This window comes from Nymphaea colorata, chromosome 2 (assembly GCF_008831285.2).
Source record: "Nymphaea colorata isolate Beijing-Zhang1983 chromosome 2, ASM883128v2, whole genome shotgun sequence".
Classification (NCBI taxonomy): domain Eukaryota; kingdom Viridiplantae; phylum Streptophyta; class Magnoliopsida; order Nymphaeales; family Nymphaeaceae; genus Nymphaea; species Nymphaea colorata.
In genome coordinates, this window is record NC_045139.1 from 20,426,457 (window position 1) to 20,443,956 (window position 17,500).

Consider the following 17,500-nt stretch of genomic DNA (forward strand, 5'->3'; position numbering starts at 1 on the left):
GTGTTTAACAAAAAAAGTTGCCATGGTATTTAAGCAAAGCAATTAAAAAAACTCTCTTGAATAGACAATGAACTGATATATATTGTAGAAACATGTAAAAGGAAAATGTAATTGCAAGATTACACTGAGGAGAATATCGTACACGAAATATCGTACACGAAATTGGACTCCTCCAAAGAGAATTATATCGATGAAGTTGGAGAAGCTTTGATGGCAATGGAAATTTTCGAAGCACTAAAAATTGAAACGGATGGAGGAGGACAATGGAGGAAGAGGACATGCAACGGTCCATTGCGGCATCGAGATCAGACGCTTAGCTGACGCGAGAAGTCGACGCGCTCGAGCGCCGAGATAGCCGCAAGGGGGTTCTACGCCAAATGCCCTGCCCCGCGCTTAGACGGGAAAGTTTGTGACGGGGAGGGTCTCGTTTTCTTACGATATTTCAAGACTGCGCCGCGCCCAGCTGCTAGGCGAAATCAGAAGCCAGTGCTCGTTTCTTTCCTTTCTCATTTTCTTCGACGGGATCATCGACCATGGACAACAGATCGGTGGTAGTGTGCGACAACGGCACCGGCGTAATCTCTCTCTCTCTCTCTCTCTCTCTCTCTGTCTCTCAACATATGGGTATTTATCTATCTGCGGGTGGTGTTGGAAATCTGAAGATGGATTTTCATTTATCATGATTATTCGATTTGCTGGTATTCCGTGGTAATGAAAGCTTTGGATATCCTCTTTATCAAGGTGTTGATCATTCTAGGGTTCAATGGATTCTGTTTGACACTGGACCCGGTCGAATTATAGGAAACCATGAATAGCTTACGTTTCCTCTCTGTTGTGCTGAATTTTCTCTTTGCAGGAATTCATTGATTTTGTGTGGATTGGTTTTTCAGAATATTTCGTGAGTTTAGCTTTCTTTGGCGAAGGGGTTTAGTTTTGAGTTCATACAAAATTCGTGTAAACTTTAATATATTATGATGTTTATGCATTTGGTTGAGTTTGCCTGTGCTGTCGGCGGATGGGTTTTAGTTGCTTATCTTTTGATGGACAATTTTGCATCATTTCAGTTTATATCATAATCTTACATAGCGCAATATAGATTGTTTGCGTCTTGTTCAGTAGGTTGTTTAATTGGGTATGCAATACAAAGTGATTATTATTGATGTCTTTGTTAAATCGGCGATGGAATTTAATCCTTTCAGACTTGTCTTAATGTTTTTTAACGTCACCATTGTGGTGACCTGTGAAGTCTATCTTTATCAGGGTCAAAAGTGGGTTACGTATTACAGTACGTGGGGTGGGAGGGACAAGGTTATTAATCATCCCACGAAGTTTAGTTTTAGTTCTATATGTCAGAAAGTTACTTCTTTCAGCTTCTGCGTACTGTGTTCTATGCACCTATAAGTCGAACAAGAAAAATCACACAGTGGGCTACTACTACTACTAGTGTAGTGAACGGTTGGTCTTCGTAACATACTCATTCAGTTATACTTACATTTGATTAACCTATCAATGGTTTCATATCCCCTGACCAGCTGTTGTAGCTTGCTGGTAGAAAATGGAGACAAGCATGTTTTGTGAATCGATTTACACCTGCAGTTGATATGCATTTGATTTTTCACACTGAAGTTTGAAAGAGCAATCCCTTGAAATAGTTTCTACTGGGATCACATTCTAATGGTCTCAGTGATGTAATTAAACCAAGTCTGGGATGTTTAGCTGATGAAACTTTAAATTTGGTTTATCAGTATGTTAAATATGGTTTAACCTTCTGCCACAATTCCTCCAAGGAGAAGGGAAAAATGTGGCCTAACTGGAACATTATTGGGAATATCACTGCATCAACTTCTATATTATATGATTATGTGCTTCCACAATTCGTGTAACCCAAATTGATCCATTACTCAGGTGGAGGCATAAATTGTCGTGTCACTAAAAGGATTCAATCAATCCGTAGCACCTTTCAATTTTTTTCTTTTTCTGTAAATATTTTCATGATTCTGTCATTATGCTTATTTGAGTCATTACTTTGTCAGATATGACAATTTACCTGTACTTTAGGATTTACATAAAGTCTGTATATGCTTTAACTTAGTTCATTTGTATTTCTGCAGTATGTAAAATGTGGATTTGCTGGAGAAAACTTCCCAACATCTGTATTCCCTTGTGCAGTAGGTCATCCCATGTTACGGTATGAAGAATCATTGACAGAACAAGAATTGAAGGTCATTTAACTTCCTTTTTCCTACAGTCCCAATATTTTGTTTATAAGAGGTCTTGACAGCTATATAAGTACCTTGTCCTCATTAGCTTAAATTCAGAGTATGTATTAGAACCATTTCATGTAAATTGGGAATTGATTTTACATGATAGTAGGGAGACACATCAGGATCAGATAATATATGTATTTTCCTGATCAGGGAATTCAAAAGGTTTTTTTGGTAGTTACCTATTTATATTAGCTACTTTCTAACTTTCCTGTATGCCAGCAATATATAAAACATAGAAAAGTTGCCACAAATGCTGGTAAATATGGTGGAAGTGTGACTTTTAAAATTTCTACAAGATCATGGGTTATCCAGATTTTGTATCATAGTTCCAATAGTGCTAACAGCTTATGTGGTAGATGGTTGCAAAAGGAACAATTATGAGTTGAATTACTAATACTTGTTTGAACATGAAATTCAGAGATACCTGTCAATTTATTACTTGATTTCATGAGTGATCAGTTTGGTAATTGACTCATATACCACAATGGCAGCATACATGCAACTTAGATTAACGTTCATGATTCTCTCAAGATAAGGATCACTGATTCCTTTTCCTTTCTGGTAAAATCAAACATATGACATTGTTCTAGTTAATTTTCCCCCTTATAACGTAGAAATTTAGTACTTACTTTCCACGGTGAATTTTGTTAATGCCTATACCAATATGTTACCATCATTTATTGGAAGATTTTGATCATAACGTTCAGGACATTGAGAATCTTTTTCAAATTGCACCCGTGTAGAAAAGTAGGATCGAGAATGCAAAAGAAATCGAAGATCAATGTAACGTGGAAAACCCTCGAACTCGAGGGGAGAAAAACCACGAACGGGGGGAGTTCCGGCGCTTACTAGCTGCCGGTACCTCACTCTCTTAATTTTTCTCATTCAAATAAAAAAGGGGTTACACGATACTTAAAAGAAATACATGAAAAAAATGGGTCGGACAAGATCCAGACCCAGACCTGAACACACATATACGTCAACACTCCCCCTCAAGTTGGGCATAAATATCGAACATGCCCAACTTGGATACATTCCTCTCAAACAGAGTCGAAGGTAAAGCTTTAGTCAGAACATTAGCAGTTTGGTCTTCAGACTTCATGTATGGAAGAACCAATTCTTTAGCATCAATTCTCTCTCAAATGAAGTGACAGTCAATCTCAACATGCTTTGTTCGGTCATGTAACACAGGGTTGTTGGCCAAGTTGATCACTGACTTGTTATCACAATACATCTTCATTGGCCCTTCAATCTCTATACCAATATCAGTCAACAATACTTTCAGCCATAGTAGTTCAGACACTCCCATAGCAACAGCTCTGTATTCATCTATGTCACACGGATACGGCAGAATGGTTCAAGTACCGGCGTCGACACGCCGACACGGGGATCCCGACACGGCGATACGGCTGGATACGTTTTGGATCGGGTCTGGGTCAGACCCGATCCAAACCACTTTTATAACCGATTTTTTAACCCGTTTTGTTTTACGCATTAACACTTACCCTCGACGGTCGACCTTCCTTTACCCTCGACGGCTTCCGCCGCAGGCTGGCAGCACAGTTCGGCAATGGCGGGCGACGGCGACGACCTCCGGCGACTTCCGGTGGCGTCCGGCGGCAGCCGGCGACAGACAGGTAAGTGTTTCTTTTGTCTATTATTTTCGATATTAGAAGTTAGGGTTTCAACTTTTATTTGGGGATTTTTTAGATTGGGTATTTCTTGCCGATTTGGGGATGTTTTTGGTTTAGAATCATATTCTTCAATGCTATGTGCGATGTTTTATTTCACTGTTTCATAAATTTTATGTTCATTATACGTTTTTTCCATCTTTTTTTTATGTTTAATGTATATTGGATATTTCTTGCCGATTTGGGGATGTTTTGGTTTGAAGATTGGACGGTTTAGAATCATATTTTTCATCTTATGTGCGATGTTTTATTTCACTGTTTCATAAATTTTATGTTCATTATACGTTTTTTCCATCTTTTTATCATTTTTATTTTTTTTGAATTTAATATTCGCCGTGTCCGCGTATCCTAAAATTTTGAAACTTGCCGTATCCCCGTACCCGTACCCGTACCCGTATCCGTGTGACATAGGTATTCATCCACTGCACTAGAGTGGGAACAAACATCTTGTCTCTTTAGATACAGTACCCTGAGGTTGATCTCGTAGTATCAACACAGCCAGCCCAGTTAGCATCAGAATACCCTTCAATCTCGAAAGGACCTTGTTTTGCATATAGGAGCCCCTTGCTGGGATTCCTCTTCAAGTAACACAAGATCCTGTCAACTGCCTTCAGGTGAGTCTCGGTCGGAACATGCATGAACTGACTCATAACATTCACAGCAAAGATAATATCAAGTTTGGTTAGAGTAAGATAGATTAACTTCCCAACCAGACATATACCTCCCCTTGGCCTCTTCACAGAGAGGTTCTCCAACTTTAATACTGAGCTTGTGCTCAGTATCTAGAGGAGTAGAGGTCGGTCTGCACCCTAGTTTCCCAGTCTCCTTTAGTAAATCTAAAGTGTACTTTCGTTGATTTAACACTAGGCTCTTGCCCGATCTAGCAATTTCAATACCAAGAAAATATCTTAGTTTGCCAAGGTCCTTGAGATCAAACTCAACAGTCAATAGCTTCTTTAATTTTATTATTTCGTTCTCATCATCACCTGTAACAATCATATCATCAACATACACTTAAAAAAGAGTAACTTTATACTCTTTCCTCTTCACAAAGTGTGTATGATCTCCATTTTCTTGATTATACCCATATCGTCTCATAACTTGCCTAAGTCGTTCAAACCGTGCTTGTATACACCTTCTCTTCAAGGTCGCCATTAAGAAACGCATTCTTAACATCTTCCTGTTTCCTCATATCCTGGAGGCATACCCATATACATCTTTTATTCAAGGTCGCCATTAAGAAACGCATTCTTAACATCAAGTTGATACATTTTCCACTCCCTTATCACAGCTAAAGAGGTAACAACTCTAACGGTCTTCATCTTTGCAACTGGAGCAAAAGTCTCTAAATATTCAATTCTATATTTCTGATTGAATCTCTTGGCAACAAGGCGAGCTTTGTACCTATCGACACTCCATTTGGCTTGTACTTAATGGTGTAAACCCATTTGGATCCAACCAGATGAGTCGCTTCGGGGATCTTTACCACCTCCCACGTTCTCTTCCTCTTCAGAGCTTCCATCTCTTCTCGCATTGCATGGGTCCACTTGGAATCACTCTGAGCCTCAGCAACAGTCCTGGGAATCACAGCCAAAGAAAGAGATGGTAAAGATTTGAGGAGGATCGATTGGTGTAGCTCGACCTCGTGCTATAGTTAGTTAATGTGGTTCTAAACCGTTCCTATGTACCAAAAAAAAGAAAGAGATGATATAAAGTAATAAAACATCTGTAGTCATTGTTCAGTTTAGAATATGATATGAAATTGCCAATATGGTGTTGAGTACCTGACCTGACACCCTTCCTAAGGGCAATGGGTAGCTCTTCATTGACAACTTCTGTCTGGAGCTCATTTTTAACTGACTCCTCCCAAGCACGACTTGGGTCATCCAAGGAAGATGTAGCATTGGGATTGAGAGTAGAATTCTTTCCAGTCGTAGGCAATCTTTGCCGAAAGTAAACCTACCCAAACAAGTGGTTACGTTCCTCTACAGTCCTAGTCCAACAACCTTCATCCTTCTCATGTTCAGGAACATCAGTGACTGTAGCTTGACTCTCTTCCCGTTTGTAATCCAGAAAATCTGTGAATTGAATTTTTTGACTCGGAGAATACTCTGCCCTTCACATAGACTTCTCCCCGTGAAGAGGATTCTCACCAAAATAGGAGGCATGTTCCAGAAAAGTGACATCCTTGGTGACATAGATACAACCAGTAGAGGGATCAAGGCACTTATACCCCTTTTGAGTGGGAGAATAGCCTACAAAAACACCCTTAATCGACCAAGGATCTAGCTTTTAACATTATGATTGTGATTGTGAATAAAGTAAACACAACCAAAGACCCGAGGTGGAAGAGAAAAGGGCTGACGACTCTCTGGTAGCATAGAAAAGGGAATCTGCCTATTAAGCACACAACTAGGCATACTATTGATTAAATATGCACTAGTGAGGACAACATCACCCCAATACTGTTTTCGAAAATTCCTTTGAAACAAGAGGGCCCTGGTGACATTAACTGACGGTTCTTTTTCTCAGCCACCCCATTTTGGGGGGGGGGAGTATAACTGCAAGATGTCTCATGAACAATCCCCTTTTTTCGAAAGATATTATCAATAGACTGACACATATATTCATGGGCATTGTCAGACCGAAAAGTCTCAACAGAGTTCTCAAATTGGGACTCCACAAAGCACTTCATTACGGTCTTTCAGTAAGTACACAAAAGTGTTGCGAGAACAATCATCTATAAAGGTTATGAAGTACTGAAAGCCATGACGAGAATGAATGCCCGAAGGCCCCCACACATTCAAGGCAAAAACTTCATTAGAATGAGTGGAAGATATAGGATACGAAGCCCTTACATGTTTGCCAAACTAACACACATCACAAGATATCATATTCATATCTAAATTAGAACATAAATCAGGAAATAATTGTCTCAAAACTCCAAAAGGAAGATGCCCAAGGCGTTCATGCCAATACAAAAATAGCCAAAGGAGGTCCTCTCTATTCTTCTTAGTTTTTCTAACCTCCGTCATGAGAGCTGTGGTAACACGCACGGGTAAACGATATAGCCCCTCAGAAGCCAAACCAATCCCAATCCTCTTCCCTGTCACCAAGTCTTGCAAAACACAACGATCAACAGAAAAAATAAGTTCGCAATATTGCTCTTTCGTAATCTTGCTAACTGACAAGAGATTCACGAGAAGATGAGGAACATCTAGAGCATTGTGAACTAAAAATTTGTTCAAAAGTGAGAGACTTCCTTTCCCAGCCACAGAGATAGAAGAACCATCGGCAAGAGAAACACTTTCCTTCCCAGAGAAAAGCTTATATTTCGTGAAAAAACTTAGGGTTGCTGGTCATGTGGTGGGTGGCACCACTGTCAACAATCCATTCTCTTATATAAGAATTACCTTTTTCTCCAGCAATAGCGAAGGTGCGATTAACTTTCACATCATCTGATGCCTCGGTCTGACTGATCTCAATCTGACTTAGATATGCACGAAGCTCACGAATTTGTTGAGTAGAGATAAGAGTTTTCCTACCATTAGGGTTAGTAGCGTCAGGAACAGGCTTCTTCCCACTAGAAGACCTCCATCGACTATTCTTCTTTTCAGGATGCAGGTCCCAACAAAACTCCATGGTATGTCCAGTTTTCTTGCAATGAGTACATTTTCGAGGAGGTCGGGCAGCTCCCATTGGGGCTCGGCTAACAAGAGCAGACCTTTCATTATATGAGGTATGATCCCCCTTTTTTTCAGTTATAACTAAACGTCCTTGCTCTTTAGCCTCAACACGGGAATAAACATCTTCAATACTAAACTTTTCTTTTGAATTAAGAATTTGGCTCTTTATACCTTGAAAGTCGTCGTTCAGTCCGGCTAAGAATAAGAATACCCTATTCTTCTACTCCTTGGCTAAATGACGCACCTGGTCTTGGGAGCAATCCCAAGTATCATCAGAATAGTAGTCGAGTTCCTCCCACTTTGATTTCAATGCCGCTTAAAAGTCTGCCATAGAGAGATCTCATTGCCGTATAGCATAGACATCTTTCATCAGTTGATACACACGAACATCATTCTTTTTCTGGTCATACATCTATTCCTAAAATAACCCACATATCTCTCGCAGTCCTCTTACGAAGGATGAGGGGTTGAATATCGGAGGACACAGAGTTGACAATCCAAGTTTTGACTTGGTTGTCCTCAAGAAACCATGTGTCTCATGCAGCGCTAGTCTCAACAGGTTTAATCTTCCTCCCATTTACATAGGCAATACGGCCCCGACCAGCAATTCCCATAGTGATAGCAGCAGAACATTGAAGGTAATTTTCTTTAGTGAGGCGAATAGTGGTAACTTGAATGGGGATATTTTCAATTCTAGTGGCATCAACATCAGCCTGGTCTGTATTGACAGTAGAGGAGGTGGATTCTGCCATAATCAAGATTCAACAGTGCAGCAAAAAAAACAAGGCACATGGCAGAAACAGGAGCAGCAGTGCAGGGGCGGCACCAACAATGTCTTCGGCAGGGACGAAGGAAACAAAAATACACGGTAGAGAAACCTGGTGAAGGCAGAGACAGAGAAGAAGGAGGGCAGCGAAAACCAAGAGCAGAGAGCAGTGGCGGTGGTGGGCATCCTCGGCACCAGCAAAGAGGGCTGCTTGACGGTGTCAGTTGCTCAGGCGACGGCTGACCAGACAAGAGCAATGGGCAAGAGCAGCAACTGCTGTGGGTTAACGGCAAAAAATGAAGAGCTTACCAAAACTTGCTCCTTCGGCCCAGGCGATGGCAACTCTGGTGGTGGTCGGCAACCAGCAGACGCCGTGCAACTCAGGCGATGGCTGGGTGGTACCACAGGTGACGCAAGAGGGCCGACGAAGCTGGACGACAGCACTGGCGACGTAGGAGGAGTTGGCGATGCTGGGCAGCAGTTCTGCCAATGCTGGAGACGTTGGCGACTGTGGGCGTCCATTCAGTCAATGCAGGAAGATGCTGGCGATGGGTGATGTGGGAAGATGCTGGCGATGGGCGATGTGGGAAGATGCTGTCGACGATGACGTGAAACAACGACCAGGTTATCGCTGGTGAGAGGAAACACGATGGAAGATTAAACTAAAGCCCAAAAGCTCGTTGGCTCTGATACCATGTAGAAAAGTAGGATCGAGAGTGCAAAAGAAATCGAAGATCAATGTAACGTGGAAAACTCTCGAACTCGAGGGGAGAAAAACCACAAACGGGGGGAGTTCCGGTGCCTACTAGCTGCCGGTACCTCACTCTCTCTTAATTTTTTTCATTCAAATGAAAAAGGGGTCACACGTACTTAAAAGAAATACATAAAAAAAATGGGTCGGACAGGATCCAGACCCGAACCCGAACACACATATACGTCAACAACCCGCAATGTTCTATGTCAAAGTTCCAGTAGAATGGTAGTATGAAATCTCATTCACATGGTTTGATGAATATTGGTCTCAATCTTTCTAATTTATTTGTCTTTTTCTTTGTAAAGATAGAACACAACCACATGATTGACCTTTGCCTGGCTTGTCATTCAAATGTTTTTTTTTTTTTTTTTCCAGATTTCCTATCTTAATGTCTAAGGTGTGTTTTGTCTTGGTTTAGCACACAATCTGTTCATAGAGTCCAAATTCACTTTGGAGGAATGTTCTCGTGAACATACTCATTTCGAAGATTAGAAATTTAGAATGGTTATGTATCAGGGTTTTGCTGATTTGATGTGGCTCAAATGGCTGTACTTTTTTTTGTCATTCAGGATGTTGTTGTGGGCTCTGCATGTGCAGAATGGCGGCATCAACTTGACGTGTCTTATCCTGTGAATAATGGCATAGTTCAGAACTGGGATGACATGGGCCATGTTTGGGACCATGCCTTCTTTAACGAGTTAAAAGTAATATTGTTTTCTGGTGTATTTTAGTTTTCTACTTTTTTTTAACAGTGACTTGTTAATGTTGTTTCTTGTCCACTTGAATCTGAAACATATTTATATTGAACTGGCTTGTGACAGGTAGATCCAACGGAATGTTGGATCTTACTTACAGATCCTCCTCTCAACCCTTCAAAAAACAGAGAGAAAATGGTGAGTGCAGTGGCCAGAGTCAGCATAGTACTATTTCCCATTAGCAAATATTTTTCTGAATGCTATTGTGTCTCATTGTTGGTCATGTTGGAAAAAAACTGTATTTTGTCTCAATCTTATTAGCTGTTGTCTGAAATATATTCAGATTGAGACAATGTTTGAGAAGTATGGGTTCAATGCTGTCTTCATCCAAATCCAGGCCGTTCTAACATTGTATGCTCAAGGTGCATTTCAAGATAATTTGAGGTTAAGACCTGATAATATTTTCTCTCCTGTGGTTTCTTCTATACTCCGTTTCCTTACTTTTTTTTTGTTTCTTATTATACCCTTATCTTTATTCTCGATGATAGCTTAATCACATGTTTGTAATGGATGGATGGATGGCTGACTATTTGACTTTCAGTAGCTTGTTGCCTTGTGACTTAAGTCACATGGGCATGGGTACGGAGATGCGGGTATGGATATAGTAACTTTAGAAAATGTGGGTATGACGTGTGTGTGTGTGTGTGTGTATAAACAAAAAAAATAAAATGAAAGATGAAAGCAACTTTTAAATAAACAAGTGGTATAAATAACCATTATCTGTTAATGAACAATAACTCTACAAAATAGAATGAAAATTGAGTTAGAAATCAAGTAAATTAAGTAGTTTGGAATACTTTGGATCAGCTTCAAGTTAAAAAGTCTCCAAGTGTGTTCAAGTACTCACTTTAGGTACAGGTACGGCGACATGGGTACGTAGACCTTACTGAATGCGACTTAGCTAGTGACTCTTTGTGATGTATACACAAAAAGTTAAATATCTGTATATCATTTCTGACTGGTCCTCCTGGTTTAGATCTTTGATTGTACGTCATTCTACATGCACTGATGCTCATTCTAGCATCCAAGATTTAGTATTCCTCAGAACCTTCTTTTTTGCTGGCTATCATAGAAATTTCAAGCTTAATTCAGACTTTTTATTGAAATTAATGATCAACTAGTATGTAGCTCATAATGCCAAATAACATGATGTTGAAGGTTGAGTTAGATCCGTCTCCATTTTGGGCATCTTATACCACTCTTTGTAGACTTGGTTTTTATAGTTCTTGTTAGTTGTCCATTCAGGTGACTGGGATAGGTACATGTAGACCCTGGTTGTTTGTCTCAGTTTATGTTCTTCAATTCCTTGTTTTGTGACACAGGTCTCCTAACCCTGCAAAGTCAGTTTATCTGTTCTGGGGTCCATTTTCTTTCATATCCTCGAGCTAATAGTTGACATTTACTTGGTTTCAATCATTGTCACAAATGTCGCGTCTTAGTAAAAAATGACGCGTTAAATGCGCCAAAAATAAGTTAGCCATATAACACGGCAATAAGACACATTTTTTTTAAATTGCAAAATATAAAAAACGTAAAAAACTCCGTATTATATGGGTTTCTTCGCATTTTTAGTATTTTTTATTAATTTCTGACTTATTTTATTTTTATATAAATTTTGGGATTTTTTAAAATTTTTAATTTTTTTTTTTAAAAAATTTGTCGATTTTTTCCCGAGATATACAACTTTGCTATATTATACCCGAGAAATTTCTTGCCCTATAATACCTGTAAACTATATATGTGACAATGGTTTCAATTGCAATTTTAACATTATGTTCTTTCAAGCAGGTTTACTGCATGGTCTTGTCATTGACTCTGGTGATGGTGTCACCCATGTGGTAAGTGACCCTATCCTGTGCCTGGTGTAGAATATAACCTACTCAGTTTTCTAAAAGTAAAATTCTATTGTATCTTCTTATGATGCCTTAAAATGAAATTTCTGTTATTTACCAGCATGACATAATGCTTCTGCTCTAGGTATATACTACTGGCAAGATGAACTAGATTTGGAACAAGTGATGACTGACCTATGACTGACCTTTTGGATTTTAACTTTTCTTTTGGTTTTTTTTTTTTTTGGCAATTAATGACCTCAAATTACTCTTACCATGGGCACTGCCTTTGGAGTCAAAATCACTAGGTGGGCCTAAAGGATTAGGCACGGGCCAAAAGCAATAAATAAAGGAAAAACAATAAGAGAGGAAGAGGAAGGGGAAGGAGAACAAAAAACATGAGAAAGGAAAAGAGAAGAAGAAGAAGAAGAAGAAGAAGAAGAAGAAGAAGAAAGGGAATAAAAAATGATATTGGGGAATTTTATGACATTTTTTTCACTTGAGCACCTAGGTGGGCCAACCCAGATGAAAAGATGGCTGCTTAGATGCACTCTTGACTACATAGGTCACCACCAAAGGGTACTCAGGTTTTCAAGCTTCTATTAATGTAGGTCCAACTCCTTTTCTTTATATTCTTCTTTTTCCTTCTTTTGATGGCCAGTTTCAAAAATTCCAACCACCTGTCTAACTCTGCCCTCTGACAACCATGATATTCAAAGCCCAGACCATTTAGCCAAGTAGCTTCATATTAGCTTGAATACAAGGATTATTTACTAAAATATTCAAGAAGCTTATTCATCTACTCACATCAAGACAATGAAAACAGAGAAAATTATTGGGTTAAATAACAAAAAGACACAAGCAATAAATTATGGTTATTGAGTCGCATTTTGCACTAGGACTATTGCTTTAGCCCAAACCTGCACATGAAAGGCCAATGGCCTCAGGGCATTAATCTAGTGTTTGGTTCAGCATGTTTCTTTTCCGCATTATCCTATTATTGAAATTTTCTGTGAGTTGGATAGTTTCCTGCATGACACTGTTTTTAGCGGAAGTTCTCAAGATGTGGCAGAAAATTGTCTATGGCAAGGAGTTGGATTACGATATCCAAAGTATTTGAACTGCTGCATACTTCTTATGTGCAGCAAAATAGTGCAGATGACAGGCTGCTTAAACTCTCTTTGCTGTTTTGTACTTTGAGCTTGGCAATTGGCTGACACTTTCTTGATGTTGTCCACGATGTTAAAACTGTGTATTATGTTGCTATTTTCTGCTCATTTTGTCTCTTTTTTTTGGACCTTTAGAGAACACTGCCATCGAGTGTGTGAAAGTAAATCTTCATGATTCGAAGCTTCCTCTTTCACATGATTTGCTAGTACGTCTTTTATAAGTAGTCAAAAGGCAAGTTCAGTATCCAGTGGGAACTCTACTGACTGACATTCACTTGTTAGGTTCCTGTTGTGGATGGCTACTCGTTTCCGCATCTCACAAAGCGAATGAATGTAGCTGGAAGGCACATAACATCTTATCTTGTGGACCTATTGCTGCGAAGGGGGTAAGAAGCTATGTTTGGTGAGGTAGGTATATTTATGAAGCCAACTTCATTACTCTTACACATTCTTCTCTTTTTGTTTCTCAGGTACGCAATGAATAGATCAGTTGACTTTGAAACTGTCCGAGAAATCAAGGAGAAACTCTGCTATATAAGGTCGATTGAGACTCTTACCAAGCAAGTTGTATCTCTACTTTTTATTACCCTCCTTTTTGATTGTTAATGAAAAGAGTCTCAGCCTTCATAATAGTGGTCTACTAAATAGGAGCTTCTCTCCATTTTCTTTTTCTTGCATTGAAAATTGTTTCACCTTGTCATACTTTTGTACGATAGTCTCTTTAGTCTTTTCGTTTTTCAACACCTTCACTTCATAATTTTTCTCCACTACATGAAGAAGCTTGTTCCTTTAGAAGCCTTTTTAGTTAAAAGTGCACCTAGGCTCTAAGTGGTAGCCTCCATATCTAGGCTGAAACATGTAGGTGTACAAGCAAAAAAAAGTATATATATAAAAATCTTAGTCTTTACTCTAAAATTTAACTTATTTTGTGCCTATTTTGTCTTCTTATATTGATTGAGATGTTTTTTTTTTCAAAATCCCCAATTTTTCCTTTTGTCCTCTTTTTTTCTCCCTTTTATTCTCTTTCCTTTGTCCCCCTTTTGCCTGTTGAGTATGCTTAGGCCCTTACTTGGCTCTTTTATGGAGTCTGCCAACTAGGCCTGCCTAGCGCTTTTACCAAAATGATTCTTCCGGTATGTTTGCTTTCTAGTAAAACTTAATTTATGTGTCAAACATGAGAAATTTCTGGTTGTGGTGCTTTCTATACCTTTAATAGGTAGTACCCTCTCATCATTGATAGTCGTACCCTCTTAAGGTGCTCCTTAACATGAAAATGAACTCTACAACTAAATGAGTTTTTACTTGCCAAAGTTCCCTTTATAGTCTTCCGTTTGTAATTCTGTGCTGAAAAATGATCGTTTATAATTAAATAAAATTATATTGCAACTGTTGTAAGATTCATCTTCATTATTTAATTTACCTTAGTATTTCCACAGTTTACTGCTAAATCTTCCTTTTCTAGCATGGTTGCAGTTATGATTATAAACGCGAGTATCAATTGGGTTTGGAGACCACCATCCTGGTTAAGAATTACACAGTAAGATTATTATTCATGTGCTTCCTGTTATACAATATTTTCTAAGCATATTATGTACTCTCTGGACAACAATGTTGAGGCATTTGTTATACTCATCTGAAGTTCTGTAATTTTATTCTGTAACAGCTTCCAGATGGAAGGGTCATAAAAGTTGGTACAGAACGTTTCCAAGCACCTGAAGCTCTTTTCACTCCAGTTAGTCTGCTTGTCTCTTTCCTTGTTCTGTCATGTTGCATTTTTGTCGTAACAATACCATGGGTTTGCTGGTAATTATATTTCGATGTGATGTCAATTTGTTTACTTGTCAGGAACTTATAGATGTTGAAGGCGATGGTATTGCTGATATGGTATTTCACTGTATACAAGAGATGGACATTGACAACCGTATGCTGGTAGAGAGTTCTATTCTTTGATTATACCCCTGCTGTGACGGTAACATGTTAATAATTCATACCATGTTTATTTATCAACTAGTGCCCATTAGTTTTCTATTGGACAGTGCTTTAACGATTAGGATCCTCTGGAAGAATCTACAGTACTAATCTCTCTCTCTCTCTCTCTCACACACACACACACACACATATGAATTTACCACGACTTTACTGTAGTAAATCTGATCCACATAATGTGTGCTGGCAGTATTTGTTGAGATTACTTTCTTGTCAATATTTGTTAAAGATACTCTCCTAGATTGGTTAACTTAAAGCCACGAGATTTTTAGACATCACATTGTGGTGAATTTGTGCGTGGTAAATTATTAACCATAGCATAGCACCAGTAGCACCAGTGATATTTGAAATAAATTGCTTTCACGTGACACAATGTTGTTTTCATCGTTATGAGTATTTTCACTATTATTTCTTGCGAAATATGTTAACACCATAGCTGGGGTTTGATAGTTTCACACTAGGGGAACACAACACGTATCTGATATTTTTTGGATCTATTTTTGGTATTTTATGTTTATTAATTTATATTTGAAGAATGTAAACAATGAATATATATATTTGTTTGCTTGATGTTATTTTCTGTGTGTGTGCGCGTGTGTCTCTGTATATTCAAAAGCTGGGCACATAATAGAGTTGCAGATAAAGTATTAAATTAACTTAGATGTGTATCTAGGAATTGGTGTTATCAACTTCAAGATATATCTCAGGCTCCCAGGCTTGCTCCCATATCCCCTGAAAGAGTTAAAGGTTTTATGATAAAAGCATACTTAAAATTGGCTTTCTTTCATTTAACCGATTGTTTTCTTCATTTAAATGAAGAAATCCAAACTTAATCATGTTTTTGTTGTACTACTAAGTGGCTAGCGCATGTTTCTAAGATTTTCATAAAAGACCAGTTATCCTTTTAGGCTTCACGGTTGACTTTGATACGCCAGAAGCTCATCTTCAAATATTCTACTATTTGGTACCTTGGATAACAAAATGCGACATCAGAAACAAAGTCGGATTAGGAATTCATGCTACCATCATAAAAGCATACATCACCAATTTCCTTTTTTTTTTTTTATTTGTGCAGCTTTACCGGAGCATTGTTCTTAGCGGAGGAAGTACCATGTATCCTGGGTTGCCTAGTCGGTAATGAATGAAACTATCCAGCTAGTCAATATTAAGCGAACATATGATGCTAGTAACTCAGTTGTTTCCTGAGTGGAAATCTGGCAACACTGATATGTGTTAACCTTATTATTTGGTGCTACTTGAGATGCACCAACCAATCAAGGGATGATGCAAAAGAAAGAGATGGGTGAGCTTAAATGCCTTGCCAAGACCGTATCATTGGTACAAATTGGTAAAATTGCTTTATCTTCATTTAAGCACATCCCTCAGGAGTAATCCTAGATTGATCTGGAGTGCCTTGTTAGCTAACAAAACATGATGAAGAATTTGGGGTTGCTGCCCTTCATTCATCTGTTGAAACAATACTGTATCTCCGAGAAAGAAAAGGTGGAGGGCTGAACCCTCGTCAGGCTTGCATCTCAAAAACACACTATACTGAGTTCTTCTCTATTTCTCTCTTTCGGCAACGTGAGATGTTCTCTAATAAGTGGGTGATCAATTGTGCAGCTTGGAGAAAGAGATACTAGAGCGGTATGTGGAACACGTCTTGAAAGGAAATAGGGATGGTTTGAAGGTCTCTTTATCTCTCTCTCACGCATACACACATCCATTTTTCTATTTGCATGGTTGAAGTGGACTGTATTGTGCTGGCAGAAGCTAAGGCTGAAAATAGAGGACCCCCCAAGAAGAAAGCACCTGGTCTATCTGGGAGGCGCAGTACTTGCAAGCATAATGAAGGTATGATCTGTTCAATACTGCGGTTTAAATATCTGAAACAGGAGGCATTGTACGCCCCTTCATGTGAGAAGCCTCGCAGATTGACCGCTGATTAGATTATTGGGCTATCTTTATTAACTTCTGGAATGGACATCGCTTCACTCAAGTTTTTGTGATTTTTCAATAATGTTTGTAGACGGCTCCCGAGCTCTGGATCACTAAAGAGGATTACCAGGAAGAAGGTATCGCATGCTTAAGAAAGCTGGGTTGAGCCGTAGATGCCACCGCAAATATTTTTCATGCCGTGGAGTTTGAAGAGGAATGAGAGATTTCCTTGTAGAGATTGATCATTCGAGTGTCCTCATGGTGGTCACAGTTTATGAAAGCCCTGGAAGGCTCCAGAAAAAGCTCACGTGGAAAGAGTCAAATCAATTTGCAGACAAGAGATTTGTTATTCCTCTTTATTGTTCTGTATCCGTGGCGATCTAATTTCCTGTCAAAGCGAGCAAATGAATATGCACCCAAAAGTTGCCTTTCTCATTGCGTATTTATCCCAAAAAAAAAAAAAGTTTAAATTGAATTAATGGTCGGTGAGAACAAGGTAGAGCGCCACCAGCAGACAAGGCTGGCGCGAACGATGACCTGAACTACGTTTATTTTTCGTGGAACTTCTGGATCTCTTTCTTGAGTGTCGAGATGATCAGACATCTTACACAAGTTTATTTATCAATTTTAGCAGAATAGGAAACAGATTTTCTTTC

The 17,500-nt window shown here is 39.0% G+C and overlaps 1 protein-coding gene across 1 annotated transcript; it reads left to right on the top strand.

Annotated features, from left to right (window-relative positions):
- The first annotated feature begins 206 nt into the window (after positions 1–206).
- Positions 207–17,201, top strand: LOC116248012 (actin-related protein 2). Its single transcript, XM_031620557.2, has 15 exons — positions 207–575; positions 2,112–2,222; positions 9,734–9,868; positions 9,986–10,057; positions 10,203–10,281; positions 11,708–11,757; positions 13,203–13,306; positions 13,391–13,459; positions 14,394–14,457; positions 14,584–14,652; positions 14,766–14,849; positions 15,982–16,040; positions 16,530–16,596; positions 16,677–16,760; positions 16,936–17,201. Exons 1-15 carry the CDS (start codon positions 534–536, stop codon positions 17,008–17,010), a joined length of 1,164 nt encoding a protein of 387 aa, XP_031476417.1. The 5' UTR covers positions 207–533; the 3' UTR covers positions 17,011–17,201.
- The last annotated feature ends 299 nt before the right edge of the window (positions 17,202–17,500 follow it).